The sequence below is a fragment of the Galeopterus variegatus genome, unplaced genomic scaffold, assembly GCF_000696425.1.
Source record: "Galeopterus variegatus unplaced genomic scaffold, G_variegatus-3.0.2 Scaffold708, whole genome shotgun sequence".
NCBI lineage: Eukaryota > Metazoa > Chordata > Mammalia > Dermoptera > Cynocephalidae > Galeopterus > Galeopterus variegatus.
The window spans coordinates 473,591-485,406 of NW_007726819.1; the positions used below are offsets into that span (position 1 = coordinate 473,591).

The following is an 11,816-nucleotide window of genomic DNA, read 5'->3' on the forward strand; positions in this document are numbered from 1 at the left end:
AAAGTTGTGAGCACCAGAGTTAAGTTGCTGCCAAGGGGCCTGGGACCTGGGCTTCCCAACCCTTTGGTTAGACTCATGGCCTTGGTTAGCCCGGAGCAATTCCTCCATGCTGCCCAGAACCTCTCTGGGCCAAACCCTGGGGACCCAGAGCTGACACCAATGCTGTCATCGAGGAACTCCCATGCAAGCGCCACAGTGAGGCTATGAAGGTGGCCTGAGACAGGAGTGCTAGAAGGGACCAAAGCTACCCCATCCTAACCCCGACTCAAGAGTCCTCTCTTCTCTGAATCCCTTCTCCTCCTCCCTTTCCCTAAGGCCAGCCAGGGGCAGTACCAGGGATGCTGACCAAAAAATGGAAGGAGTGTCATCCTGGTCACTATTAGACCCTGGGGCAGGGAACTTGAAAACCACGCAGCATCTGCTGCCCGTGGGTCATGGTGCTTTACAAACATTCTCTCTCCCATCACTGCAAACCAGCAAGGTAGGGCTATTATTTTGTAGTTGAGGAAAGAGGGGTCGTAAGTTTCTTGCTGGCTGTGCAAGAGAGATTTCCTCTCTTCTAGCAGCCCCAGGCAGCACCCCAGACAAGGTAGGCTTTCTGCCTCCTTAACTTCCCCAGAGCAGGTGAGTTGGGGCGGGGCGTCACCCCTTAAGACAGGGGCAGTGTGACAGCCGAAACCCTCCCTTCTTGACACTCCATTAGCGGGCTTGAGGAACCAGGCTGGTTTTCGGGGGTTCAGTCCCGGTGTCCCCTTTGAAGAGGGCGGCAGGTGCCCGGGTGATCCTTACACCTGCTCTCGGGAGACGGAAGTCTCCCCGTCCCTCCCCAGCCCCCAACGCCGAGAGGAGGGTGAGGAAATGGCCCCAGGAGCTAGCAATCTGGGAGAATGCAGAATGAGGGGAGTGACTGCGGGCTGGGGGAGTTTGGCTTTCCCGGGCAGCCCTTCTCCGGGGCGAGCTGGAATGGGGGTGGAGTGGGTGCGCGGGGCGGGCCCGCAGCCGCCCCGGGGCTGTGGCGCCGGGCCGGAGGGCGTGGAGAGGAGCAGCCGCCCTGTACTTCCCCTTCGCCGCTAGCTTTACAACAGCCTGATTTCCCCGAAATGATGAGGCGGCGCGGGCCAATGGGCGCCCGCGCGGCTCTTGGGAGGCGGGGCGGGACCTGGGTTGGGGGAATCCCGCTAAGTGTTTAGATTTCTCGGCGGCGCCGCTTCCTCGGCAGAGCGCGGCACTGCTTCGTCGAGGCAGGACGTGCGCCCGAGCCGGGCAGAGCCGAGGCCAGTCGGAGTCGTGCTAAGCCAACGCCAGCCGTGCCCAGCGGCCCTGAGACCCGGGCATCCTCTGCCTTCTCCGCTTTCACGCGGATCGCGCTTCGCGCGCTCGCACAGCAGCCCCCGCCTCGCCGGGACCCTAGGGCGCCTCCGCCGGATCGCTCCTGCTGCAGAGGTGAGCCCGCCTTCGCGGCGGGTGGGGACCGGCGGCGTCGAAAAAGGCTCGCGGGGCACCGGGAAGTGGGGTCCCAATCCTCAGCCCGCAGAGTCGTGGGCGCGCGGCGTTGCCGGACCCGCGCGGGCTCGGGAGGGCGCGGGAGGAGCTGCGAGCGGCGGCGCGCGGAGGGCGGGCCGCGGCGTGGACCGCCCACCCGGCCGAGTTTGCAGGCGCTCGGCGGCTTTCGCAGATCTGTGTGCGCGAAGCCGCCGCGGGCCTCTAGGTGGCCCCGTACATTCGTCGCGCGCAACCACACGCCGTGCCGGGGACTCGAGTGTCTATTCGCGCTTGGGCGCCCAGTGGTCCCGGTGCTGGCTTTCGGCGGTCCCAGCACCCAGACCTCAGGGTTTGGGCTTCCTGTGCTAGTGGCAGCGGCTGTCTTGCTGTCCCTGGTGGTTGGAGGGGGGTCGTGACCTACGGAGACTGCCAAGGTATTCTTTGGGCAACTTCTGAGGAGGGGAAATCAGGCCGGAGGACTAGCGTGCCAGCCTTGGCACTGTGGGCACTGTGGCTGTCAGGGAGGCATAGAATGGATTCTGGGGTGCAAGAGGGAGGTGTCCAGGACACCGGTGACTGCTTGTTTAAAATTAAGAAAGGTGCACAGCTAGTAGTGACACTCAAGTCAGGGAAGTATTTTCTAGGCATCAAGAGAAAGAAGCCCCTCCCTTCTCAGGGATTTGAATTTTGAGAAAAAATTTCTGGTATTAAGTTATCTGTGTATTTTGTCTCTTTTCCTGCACATAAATCCTGAGGCCTTCAATTGAACGCCTGTCTTTTCCTGAGACTGGCTGGGAGGGGGTGAGGGAAGGGGCAGAAGAGTTTTTGCACAAGATGCTTAAAAGGTTTGGACAGCAGTTTTGTTTCAACATAGGTCCCCTCTCATGGTTGTAGTACCTGGTACCTGGCTGGGGCAGGGGAGGGTAATTAAGTAATCTTGGGTGGGCCAAGGTAGTGCCTCGGGACTGTTCATCAGACTCCAAACAGGAGCCTTCTGTCTTCTCTTTACAGCCAACATGCCCATCACTCGGATGCGCATGAGACCCTGGCTAGAGATGCAGATTAATTCCAACCAAATCCCGGGGCTGATCTGGATTAATAAAGTGAGTGTAACTCTTTGGGTTTTTCCACCACTGTTTTAACCCATGTGCATTGGGGGACCAAAACTTCAGATGCAGCCCAAAAAGGGAAGTGATAAGGGGGCAGGTAGATGTGTTTTCCAGTGGGTCCTGCATGCAGGGAGTGTGCAAAGCCCAGCCCTGGGCCCCACTTACCTGACTCTTGCCTGCACTCCTTCTCGAGTTCCACTGGAAGGCACTGAGAGTTTCCAGCAGCAGGACTCTCCCCACATCTGCAGAACTCACAGCAGATACATCTACAAATATACATAGCATCCTACAGGGCTCCAGTGGGACAGATAAGAGATAGAGAAGTGGGTACTGCTGGGCAGGAAGATGGCTGGCTCAGCAGAGGACCCAAGAATGAATGTTGCACCAGTTGCTCTGGCCCAAGAAGCTGGTGCATTTGGGGCAACATAGACCTTGTAGACTTAGTAGCAATAATAGTATTCATAATAATAGCTAATGCTTAATGAACACTCACTATGTGCCTGGCATCATGCTAAGTATGTTACTTACATAGTGTCTTTTAATCCTCACAATGGTCATGTGAGGTGGTTCCTATTAATATCATTTTCAGATAAGGAAACAGGCACTGAAAGGTAGACAAGATCACACAAAAAGTGATAAAGCCAAGATTTGAACTGAACAGTCTGACTCAGAAATCCATACTGTTAACCACCAGTAATAATAACAATAAGACCTTAGTCATTATATTTGTCACTGTGTCCCCACATGTACTCTGATTTTTATCTTCAAAAAGAATTTTTGAGGGGTATGTTTTCTCATTGCAGAGAAGAGAAAACTGTGAGGGGCAAAGAGGTACAGTGCCCGTGCTAGTTCACATAGGTAGTCAGCATCCCAGTCTGGCCCAGGGTTCCCTCAGAGGTGTGACCAGGACCCCATGTAGGAGTCAGTGGTCCCAAGTGTCCTGAGCAGTCCCTTCTAATGGAAGAAGTTCTTACTTCCATGTTGGTACTGAGAAGCCAGAGAGAAGCACCCCAGAGCTTCAAAACCAGGGCTGCAAGGAGGGTGCTCTTTGTGGGTCCCAGCACATCTGTAACTGGCAGAGGGAGGTCTTTGCTGAGCTGATGGTGCCACAGCTCATCAGAACCTGGAGCCCCTCTTGAGAAATCCAGAGTGGTGTGTTTAAGCCAGTCTCTGGATGGGTCAACCCAAGCCAGATGTTAGGATGAAAAGGGGGAAGTTAGGCTTTTCCCAGACCTGGGAGACTGTACAGACTCAGCCCCAAAACCTGTGGTCTCTGAGCTGACACAGCCTTTTGTGTGTGTGTGTGTGTTGTTCAGGAGGAGATGATCTTCCAGATCCCATGGAAGCACGCCGCCAAGCATGGCTGGGACATCAACAAGGACGCCTGTCTGTTCCGGAGCTGGGCCATTCACACAGGTGTGTGCCCTGGACCCCGGCCCAGGAGGGCTGGGGAACAGAAAAGGGGAGGCACTGATGTTAACACAGAGGCTCTTCATTGGGGTCCCTGAGCTCCCTAAGACAGTGTGCAGAATGATTGGAGAGGGGAAACAGAGAAGACCTGTGTTTCTGGAGGAGAGGGTTTATCATTTCTGCAAGTTCTCAGAGATTTGTGAAGCCAAAAATCTTAGAAAGTGTGGTTTCAGGGAGCTTATGGCTAGATTAAAGTTCTCCCTGGCAAAAGCAGCTGTGAAAAGCAGCCATGAGCCAGGGCCCTGAAAGATATCCAAGCCTTCCTTTTACTTGGTGTTGACCAAGGTCATTGGCCTGAGGCCCATCTGGTTGGTGGCCTCCCTTTATCCTTGAGGGATGGGGCTCTTGGCTCATCTCAGAAGAGTCAACCCACCTATTAGTAACTGTTCTTTGCTGCCCACTCTGTGCCCACTCCCATATCAGATAAGGCCCATTCCCTACCCTCTGGCCTAAGCAGAGAGACTGGGCATGGTCTAGGACATGGATAACACACTTTTGGGGATAACTGCCCTCTAGTGCTTCTTGCTGGGCCTTTCACTGAGGTCTGATGGATGTGTTTAAGCCAAGCCTGGGCATTTGAGAAGCTGAAGGGACTAAGGCCTACAGAGTGTCACCAAGAAATACCTGCTGGTTAGACCTGGGTGGCTCTCTGGCAGCATGAGAGCTCAGGGGTACTCTTGCCTTCCTCCTCCCAGTCCAGGGAGCAGCAGCTGAGGATCCCTACTCATGGCCCTGATGATCCTCTTCACTCTCCTGCCCTCTAGGCCGATACAAAGCAGGGGAAAAGGAGCCGGATCCTAAGACATGGAAGGCCAACTTTCGCTGTGCCATGAACTCCCTGCCAGATATTGAGGAAGTGAAGGACCAGAGCAGGAACAAGGGCAGCTCAGCTGTGCGTGTTTACCGAATGCTCCCACCTCTCACCAAGAACCAGAGAAAAGGTATCCAAGGGCTCTGGGACCTCGGGAAGCCTCGGGCAGGGAGGGCGGAAGAAGATCAGCTGGGGCTGGCATGCCTGTACCAAGGCTGACAGTCTGTCTGTCCCACAGAGAGAAAGTCCAAGTCCAGTCGAGATACCAAGAGCAAGGCCAAGAGGAAGGTGAGTGTGGTCTAAGCAGCCGGGCTTATGGTCATCTGTGGGTCAGGGTGAGCAGTGAAAGAAGTGCTCCACCGGGCCTGGGCCTAAGCTGCTTTCTTCCTCTGCAGTCATGTGGGGATTCCAGCCCTGACACTTTCTCTGATGGACTCAGCAGTTCCACCCTGCCTGATGACCATAGCAGCTACACTGCTCAGGGCTATGTGGGGCAAGACTTGGAGGTGGACCAGGTCCTCACTCCAGGTGAGATGGGCCAGGTCTGGCAGGGGACCCCACAGGTCAGTGGGATGGCTCTTTCTCTTGGGTCCAGGAGACATCTTACTGGTGGACGGTGGCCTGTTAGAGCAGGCTGCAGGGTGGGGGATGCTGGGTGTCTTGCAAACTAAGAAAGCACATAGCCTTGACCTGTACTTTCTGTTGTCCTCCAGCACTGTCACCGTGTGTCGTCAGTAGCACTCTCCCTGACTGGCACATCCCAGTGGAAATTGTGCCAGACAGCACAAGTGACCTGTACAACTTCCAGGTGTCACCCATGCCTTCCACTTCTGAAGGTTTGTACCCCTCGGGCCTGGCCTGCCTGCTTGTCTGTCTGGGTCCTGGGAAGGGCTTCCCAAGGGAGAGAGAAAAGATGCTCAGAACTCCACCTGGCACTAAGCTGACTGAGCTGGGCATTGCACACCCCAGCCCCCATGGGTATGAGGCAAGCTGCTGGGACACTAGAAGGGCAGTTCAGGGTGGGCTGCAGGGCTGTGGTGTGCTGGTGAGAAGAGCGGAGAGGGCCAGGGGCTACATTTGGTCTGAGGTTGCTGGTCCTCCTGGCTCCTCTGCAGCCTGAAGTCTGAGGGTGAGGAAGGAAGTGAGAGGGTGGGAAGAGGCGTGGCTTCAGAGTTTGGGAGGCTGAGTCACCAGGCCAGCGTCCTGTTCTGGAATCTCCAGGGCAGGCAGCCATCTGCTGGGAGGTGTGTGTGCATATGCATGTGTGTGTGCGTGTGAAGGGGCAGGGGGAGCTGGTGGGGCTGGAACTGCAGGGCAAGTGTGGCTGACTGCCAGCCAACCCCTCTGCTCTTTTCCATCCACAGCCGCAACAGATGAGGATGAGGAAGGGAAATTACCTGAGGACATCATGAAGGTAAAGCCTCTTCCTACTTTGGCACTCTTTTGAAGTGGCCATTTCTCAGTGAGGAGAGCAAGAACCCATGAGAGCTTCTAGATCAGGGTGGGCAGGTGCTGTTGTCACCTGACTGCACAGTGCCCTAAGTGCCACATTCACGTGGCTGGGGACCACTGCCCTCCTTGGCTGATGGGAAAGACATCACGGATAGTGAGGACAAGTGGGAAGTCTGGTCTCCAACAGACTGTCCTAAAGCAAGCCTTGGAGCCTCAGACATCTCTATGAATCAGCCACCATTAGTACCGGGTCCCTGGCTTGTGTCCTCTGCCCCAACATGCCCCAGCCCTGCTAGTTCAGGAAGTGCACATCAGGTTTCAATAATCAGCCTTTGGGATCTGTAATATGATGGCTTTAAAAAAATTTTTTTAAAGTGGAATATACAAAAGTGTTTGCAGTAGTTGTCCTTGGCTCTGCTCCACCAGCATGGAAAATCGAGGCATGGGCATAGTTCCTTAGCTCTGGCTCCTCTAGTCATCTTGTGATTTGTTGTGCTAACCTTTGCTTTAGCCTCACTCCCAGCTGATATGTCCTCAAACAGTTGAGAGGGAAGTCTTGGAGATACCGTGCCAGAGGGTGGGTGTGGGAGAAGTGGGGAAAATGAATTGAGGACCAGTGCCAGCATGCATTTCTGCCTCCCATCTCTTGGGCCCTTGTCTTGAATGCACATCTGCATCCGTCTGAGAATGTGAAAGTGGCCAAGGGTGTGATCTCAGCTGGGAAGAACTGGGTCACTGAAGCCTAGGCCACAGGGTGAGTTTGCACTGTAAGGGAGCTGATAGCTTCCGGCTCCTCTGTCCTCAGCTCTTGGAGCAGTCGGAATGGCAGCCAACAAACGTGGATGGGAAGGGGTACCTGCTCAATGAACCTGGGGCCCAGCCCACCTCCATCTATGGAGAGTTCAGCTGCAAGGAAGAGCCAGAAGTTGACAGCCCTGGGGGTAAGAAGCTGCTGGATCCTTATGGCTCCTTAGAGAAGGAACCGTGGAGGGTTAGGGGGTGGGGAAGGCTTGGGGCATGGCCTGTGGGCAGCAAGGTAAAGCATCTTTCTTAAACTCATCTGGAGTACAGACAGCTGGCAAATTACCTGCTGCTCTAATGCCCTAAGATTTGCCTAGAAATGAGTGGATGCTTGCTCCTGTGGTGTAGAGAGCAGAGGCTGGGTCTGGGTCGGGAACAGGGCTGTGGGGATGGGGTGAACATACCTTATGTCTCCATCCCTCATTCTCCATCCTAATACAACCTTCTTTACATCTTCTAGGGCTGAGCATAAACCGTGTCTTCACAGATCTGAAGACCACAGATACCAGCTGGCTGGACAACCTGCTGTCCCCTGTCAGGCTGCCCTCCATCCAGGCCATTCCGTGTGTGCCATAGCTGGGTCCCTGACCCCTCTTACTGCTCCAGGCAAGCAGAACCTGGCATCATGGTGGCTGTGGTGCAGAGAAGCTGGACTCCTATGAGCCCTTCGACATAACAAAGTGTGATCCCCACTGCCAAGCGGGGATGGGGCCTCCCTCCTTGGGTCAGCGGCCTCTCAGGGCCTGACAGGGTCTGGGCTCATCTTGTGGGGTAAAGCTGGCCTACCTCCTGGCAAGATGGGGTTCTGAGATTGGTGTGTCAGGTGGAGGACTTGGGTAAGAGTCAGCCTCTAGCTTTTCTCTCTGAGCCCAGCTGTCCGGAGAGGGTCTCACTGTCGTTGCACTGGTCCCAAGGGGAACAGACCAGTGACCTCAGAAAATCATAGGACCAATCCCCGGGCTGATTCTGCACTAATAGACAATTGCACTAAGTGAATCCTGTTCCCAAAGAACTCCTTCCATTCCCAGCTGAGCCCTTGGGACTGTTCCATAGCCAGTGAAATGTGAAGGGAAAATGGGGTCCTGCGGGGTGGTCTTTCCTCCACCTCAGCTCTGCCCTGCTCCCTGCTCTGAGGGGCTTGGGAAAAAACATGGCACTTTTTCTTGTGGACCTTGCTACATTTCTGATCAGAGGTGTACACTAACTTTTCCCCCAAGCTCTTGGCCTTTGCATTTATTTATATAGTGCCTTGCCCAGCACCCATGACCCCCTCAGGCTCCAGTAGCCCTCAGCAGGCCCAGGGAGGGAAGTGTGAGTGCCTTGGTGTGACTTTGAAGATTAGAAATGCCATGTAACCACTAAGTCATGTGTGACTACGTATGGACATATGTGTAAATATGTACATTTGTCTTTTTATAAAAAGTTAATTGTTTATAAGGGGTGTGGTCTTTTATTTAGAGAAAAATTGTATTTGGTATTACTTTTTATAGAAACATTCTGATGGCCTCATTATTGGCATTCTACCTGAGCTTTACTGAGGTGAACAGTGACAGGCAGCTACTGTAAAATGCTTTGAATTATATTCACAGAGAAGATGGCAGGAGGAGAGGACAGTCATATCACAGGGACATGCTCATGTAAACATAGTCTCACTTGCCTTTGACTTTATAGCCATAGCTCTGAGTTGATTCTGGACTCCTGAGGCCTGGGTAGTGTTAGGTTTTGAGTTCTGAGGAATGTGCCAAAGACTATGTGTCCTGCTGAACACATAGGTGCTACTCCAAAAAGTTAACAATTGGTATGATACAGTTGCAGACAAAATAGACACCAACCCGAGAAAGGTCCCCAAGGCCTGCTCTTCTGGCTTTACTTTTCTGGCTGACCAATTTCTACAGTGATGGAAATGTTCTCTCTCCACTGTTAATATCGTAGGCACTAGCACCAGCCACATGTGTCAACTGAGCACTTGAAATGTGACCAGTGCAATGGAGGAGATGAATTTTTAATTTTATTTAATTAATTAAAATTTAAATAGCAACATGTGGGCCGGCCCCATGGCTTGCTCGGGAGAGTGTGGCGCTGGTGGCGCCAAGGCCGCGGGTTCGGGTCCTACATAGGGATGGCCGATGCGCTCACTGGTTGAGCATGGTGCAGACCACACCGTGCCGAGGGTTGTGATCCCCTTACCGGTCAAAATAAAAAAAAAATTGCTACATGTGGCCAGTGACTACCATATTGGACAATGCAAGTAGATACTGGATTGGGGGAAGATCTGAAGGGGAGGGGTTAGGGTGGCTGGAGGGCACTGGGGACAGGGGCTTGAGGCTATCTACCTGCCAGTTCAGGAGTATTTTATTATTTTAACAGCCAACAGTAACCATATTGGTGCTGAACACCAGCCCTGTAGTGTGCTGTGAAACAGGTCCATGCACACACGTGTTAGGAAAGCTAGCTGGTCTTAACATGGAGGAGGTTTCTTTCCTCTGCATCTTTTCAGGGTTCTCGCTGGTTAATGCATACAATCTCTTTGAAGAGGTATATTTGATCTGAACAGTGTTTCTGAAGACTATATCTTGGGCACCGTTGATATGACAATTTCCCTTCAGATGAGGCCAAACTCACAGGAATGACTGAAGGCAGCAGGCTTGGATATGGGCTTTTCCCATCTCCCTCCCCATTCTCTGGCCCTGGGGCATAAACAGTACTCTGCAGTAGGTACGTTGGCCAAGGAAGCTGGCTGGCATCACCAGCATTGTCTAGGGAATAGGTCGGTCAGTAATAGCATTGCTTGCAGAAACGAAAGCTTCAAGCGCACATCTTCCATATTCTCAGTCCCAGAAACCACTTGGACTGTAACCCACACACTGGCCCAGCCCTCTGGAAGGAGTTTGGGCTGTTGGCGGGAAGGGAAGGTGAGTGAGAAAATGATAACACTGGAAAATGGGCAAAGGTCATCCTGTAAAGAAACACAATATGGTCTGACTGTTCACCTAAAGGTGATGGCAGTTAACACTAACTCATTAGCCAAATAGTGCCTGAATGGAGCAAAATCAGTATGATCGGAACAAAGCTTGGGCCTAATAATTTAAGATCATTGTAAGGACCATGTCTTGGGCACCACTGACATTACAATGTCCCTTCAGATGAGGCCCAGCTCACAGCAATGACTTCTGTGCGCCATTCCCAAGAGTTTCAGTCTAAGCACTAATGGTGGAAGCTCTCGGTTGAGGGAGTTAGGAGGTCAATTGAAGATGTTCTGTTGCTGTTGTGATGACATCATTGTCATCAAGGACAACATTCCAATAGTGTCAACAGGCAAAGCAACCCAGCTAGAACTCCCATGTTGGCTCACATTTACAGATGTTTGAGAACATTTCTGGTTAGCCACAGGGGTTTCCTTGTCTTGCTCCAAAGGTGTCACTTTAATTGGGCTGGTTTAGTCATTCAGCTCACTTGGCAATAGGAAGAAAGCTAGAGGCTAATATGCAAACAATCCCTTCTTGATGCGTCAGCTTCCAACATCTCTCAGTGCACTGTACAGTGTACAGGGTGTTGTGACCAGCATGACTCCAAAGATAGGAGCTTTCTCAGATCTCTCTGGAAGTCTCCAGTGGGGCCTGCCAAAGACAGAACTGAAATCCTGGGAAAAGCCCTGGGCCTGGTTGAAGATAGAGTCCTTTTCTCTGGGGGTGATGTCCCCTGGTTAGTGAAGCTGGGTCATGCCCAGGTTGTCATTCTCTGGGACCATTTGGTCTTTCACACTGTTTGCACAGATCCAAAAGTCTACTCTTGTATTGGGAGGGGACAGGGGGGTGGTATGGGTTTCCTCTAGGCAGCCCTGCTGGAAAACCCAGGGCTAACAGGATGACCCAGCAGGAAGCTTTTGTCTCTGTCAGATATAATGCTATTTCTTAATTTGGGCACGACTAACCCTCTGTATTGAGGATGTGTGAAATTTATGAATCTCAGCACTAACCTTTCCCCACTTGTGCCAACTGTCACAGAGGCAGGAGGCCTGGGGTGGAAGAACAGGGAGCTGGTGCACTTCTTTTCAGGGGTGAAAGTACTTGACAGGGTGGAACTTGACTTTAGCAGACAGGGCTCCCTTGTGAGGCCATGTCTAAGGCAGCACAAGGGCATAGCTGGCTGGCCATGTCATCATGTTGCAAAAGACCCATTTGCTGATCTTCTCGGGATGGTGTATTAGTCCATATCTGTTGCTTATAACAAAATATCTGGAACTGGGTACTTCGTAAGAAAACAAAATTTATTGCTTATGGTTTTAGAGGCTGGGAAGTCCAGAGAACACATCTGGTGAGGGTCTTCTTTTGTAGTGGCTTTCCAGCAATGCAGGGGTTTCACATGGCAGAAAATGGCAGAGCAGAGAGAGAGACTCTCATGTGCTCTCCTTTTAAAGCCCCCAGAACCACACCCCTGGCTGCCATTATTAATACATTCACTGCAGCATGGTCCTACAATCTCACCACCTCTTCAGGGACCAACCTTTCAATTACCATAATAGGACTTCTCATCCTTTTAACACTGTCACTGGGGACCAAGCCTCCAATACATTAAACTTTGGGGGGCGGGGACACAATTCAATCCATTATAGATGTGAGGTGCAGAGGCACCCTCGCTTCTGCTGGCTCAGTGGTGAGGCAGGCCTATGGAGTCTATGCTAAGTTTAATTT

General features: G+C 52.6%; 1 protein-coding gene across 3 annotated transcripts; it reads left to right on the plus strand.

Annotated features, from left to right (window-relative positions):
• Window positions 1-1,223: 1,223 nt before the first annotated feature.
• Window positions 1,224-8,562, plus strand: IRF1 (interferon regulatory factor 1). 3 transcript variants are annotated; one of them, XM_008571646.1, is made up of 10 exons: window positions 1,224-1,443; window positions 2,494-2,585; window positions 3,908-4,007; window positions 4,826-5,002; window positions 5,111-5,160; window positions 5,268-5,400; window positions 5,586-5,708; window positions 6,237-6,286; window positions 7,130-7,265; window positions 7,586-8,562. In XM_008571646.1, exons 2-10 carry the CDS (start codon window positions 2,499-2,501, stop codon window positions 7,699-7,701), a joined length of 972 nt encoding a protein of 323 aa, XP_008569868.1. In that variant the 5' UTR covers window positions 1,224-1,443; window positions 2,494-2,498; the 3' UTR covers window positions 7,702-8,562. The 3 variants fall into 3 exon arrangements, with proteins under 3 accessions (XP_008569868.1, XP_008569869.1, XP_008569870.1); XM_008571647.1 differs by having other exon boundaries at window positions 7,613-8,562; XM_008571648.1 differs by lacking the exon at window positions 2,494-2,585.
• Window positions 8,563-11,816: the final 3,254 nt, after the last annotated feature.

Bases quoted from the DNA above. Each gene is read 5' to 3' on its own strand.
- IRF1 (XM_008571646.1), top strand. From the start codon at position 2,499: ATGCCCATCACTCGGATGCGCATGAGACCCTGGCTAGAGATGCAGATT. The intron at 2,586-3,907 runs GTGAGTGTAACT...TGTGTTGTTCAG, and splicing joins GGCTGATCTGGATTAATAAA to GAGGAGATGATCTTCCAGAT. The intron at 5,003-5,110 runs GTATCCAAGGGC...TCTGTCCCACAG, and splicing joins CACCAAGAACCAGAGAAAAG to AGAGAAAGTCCAAGTCCAGT.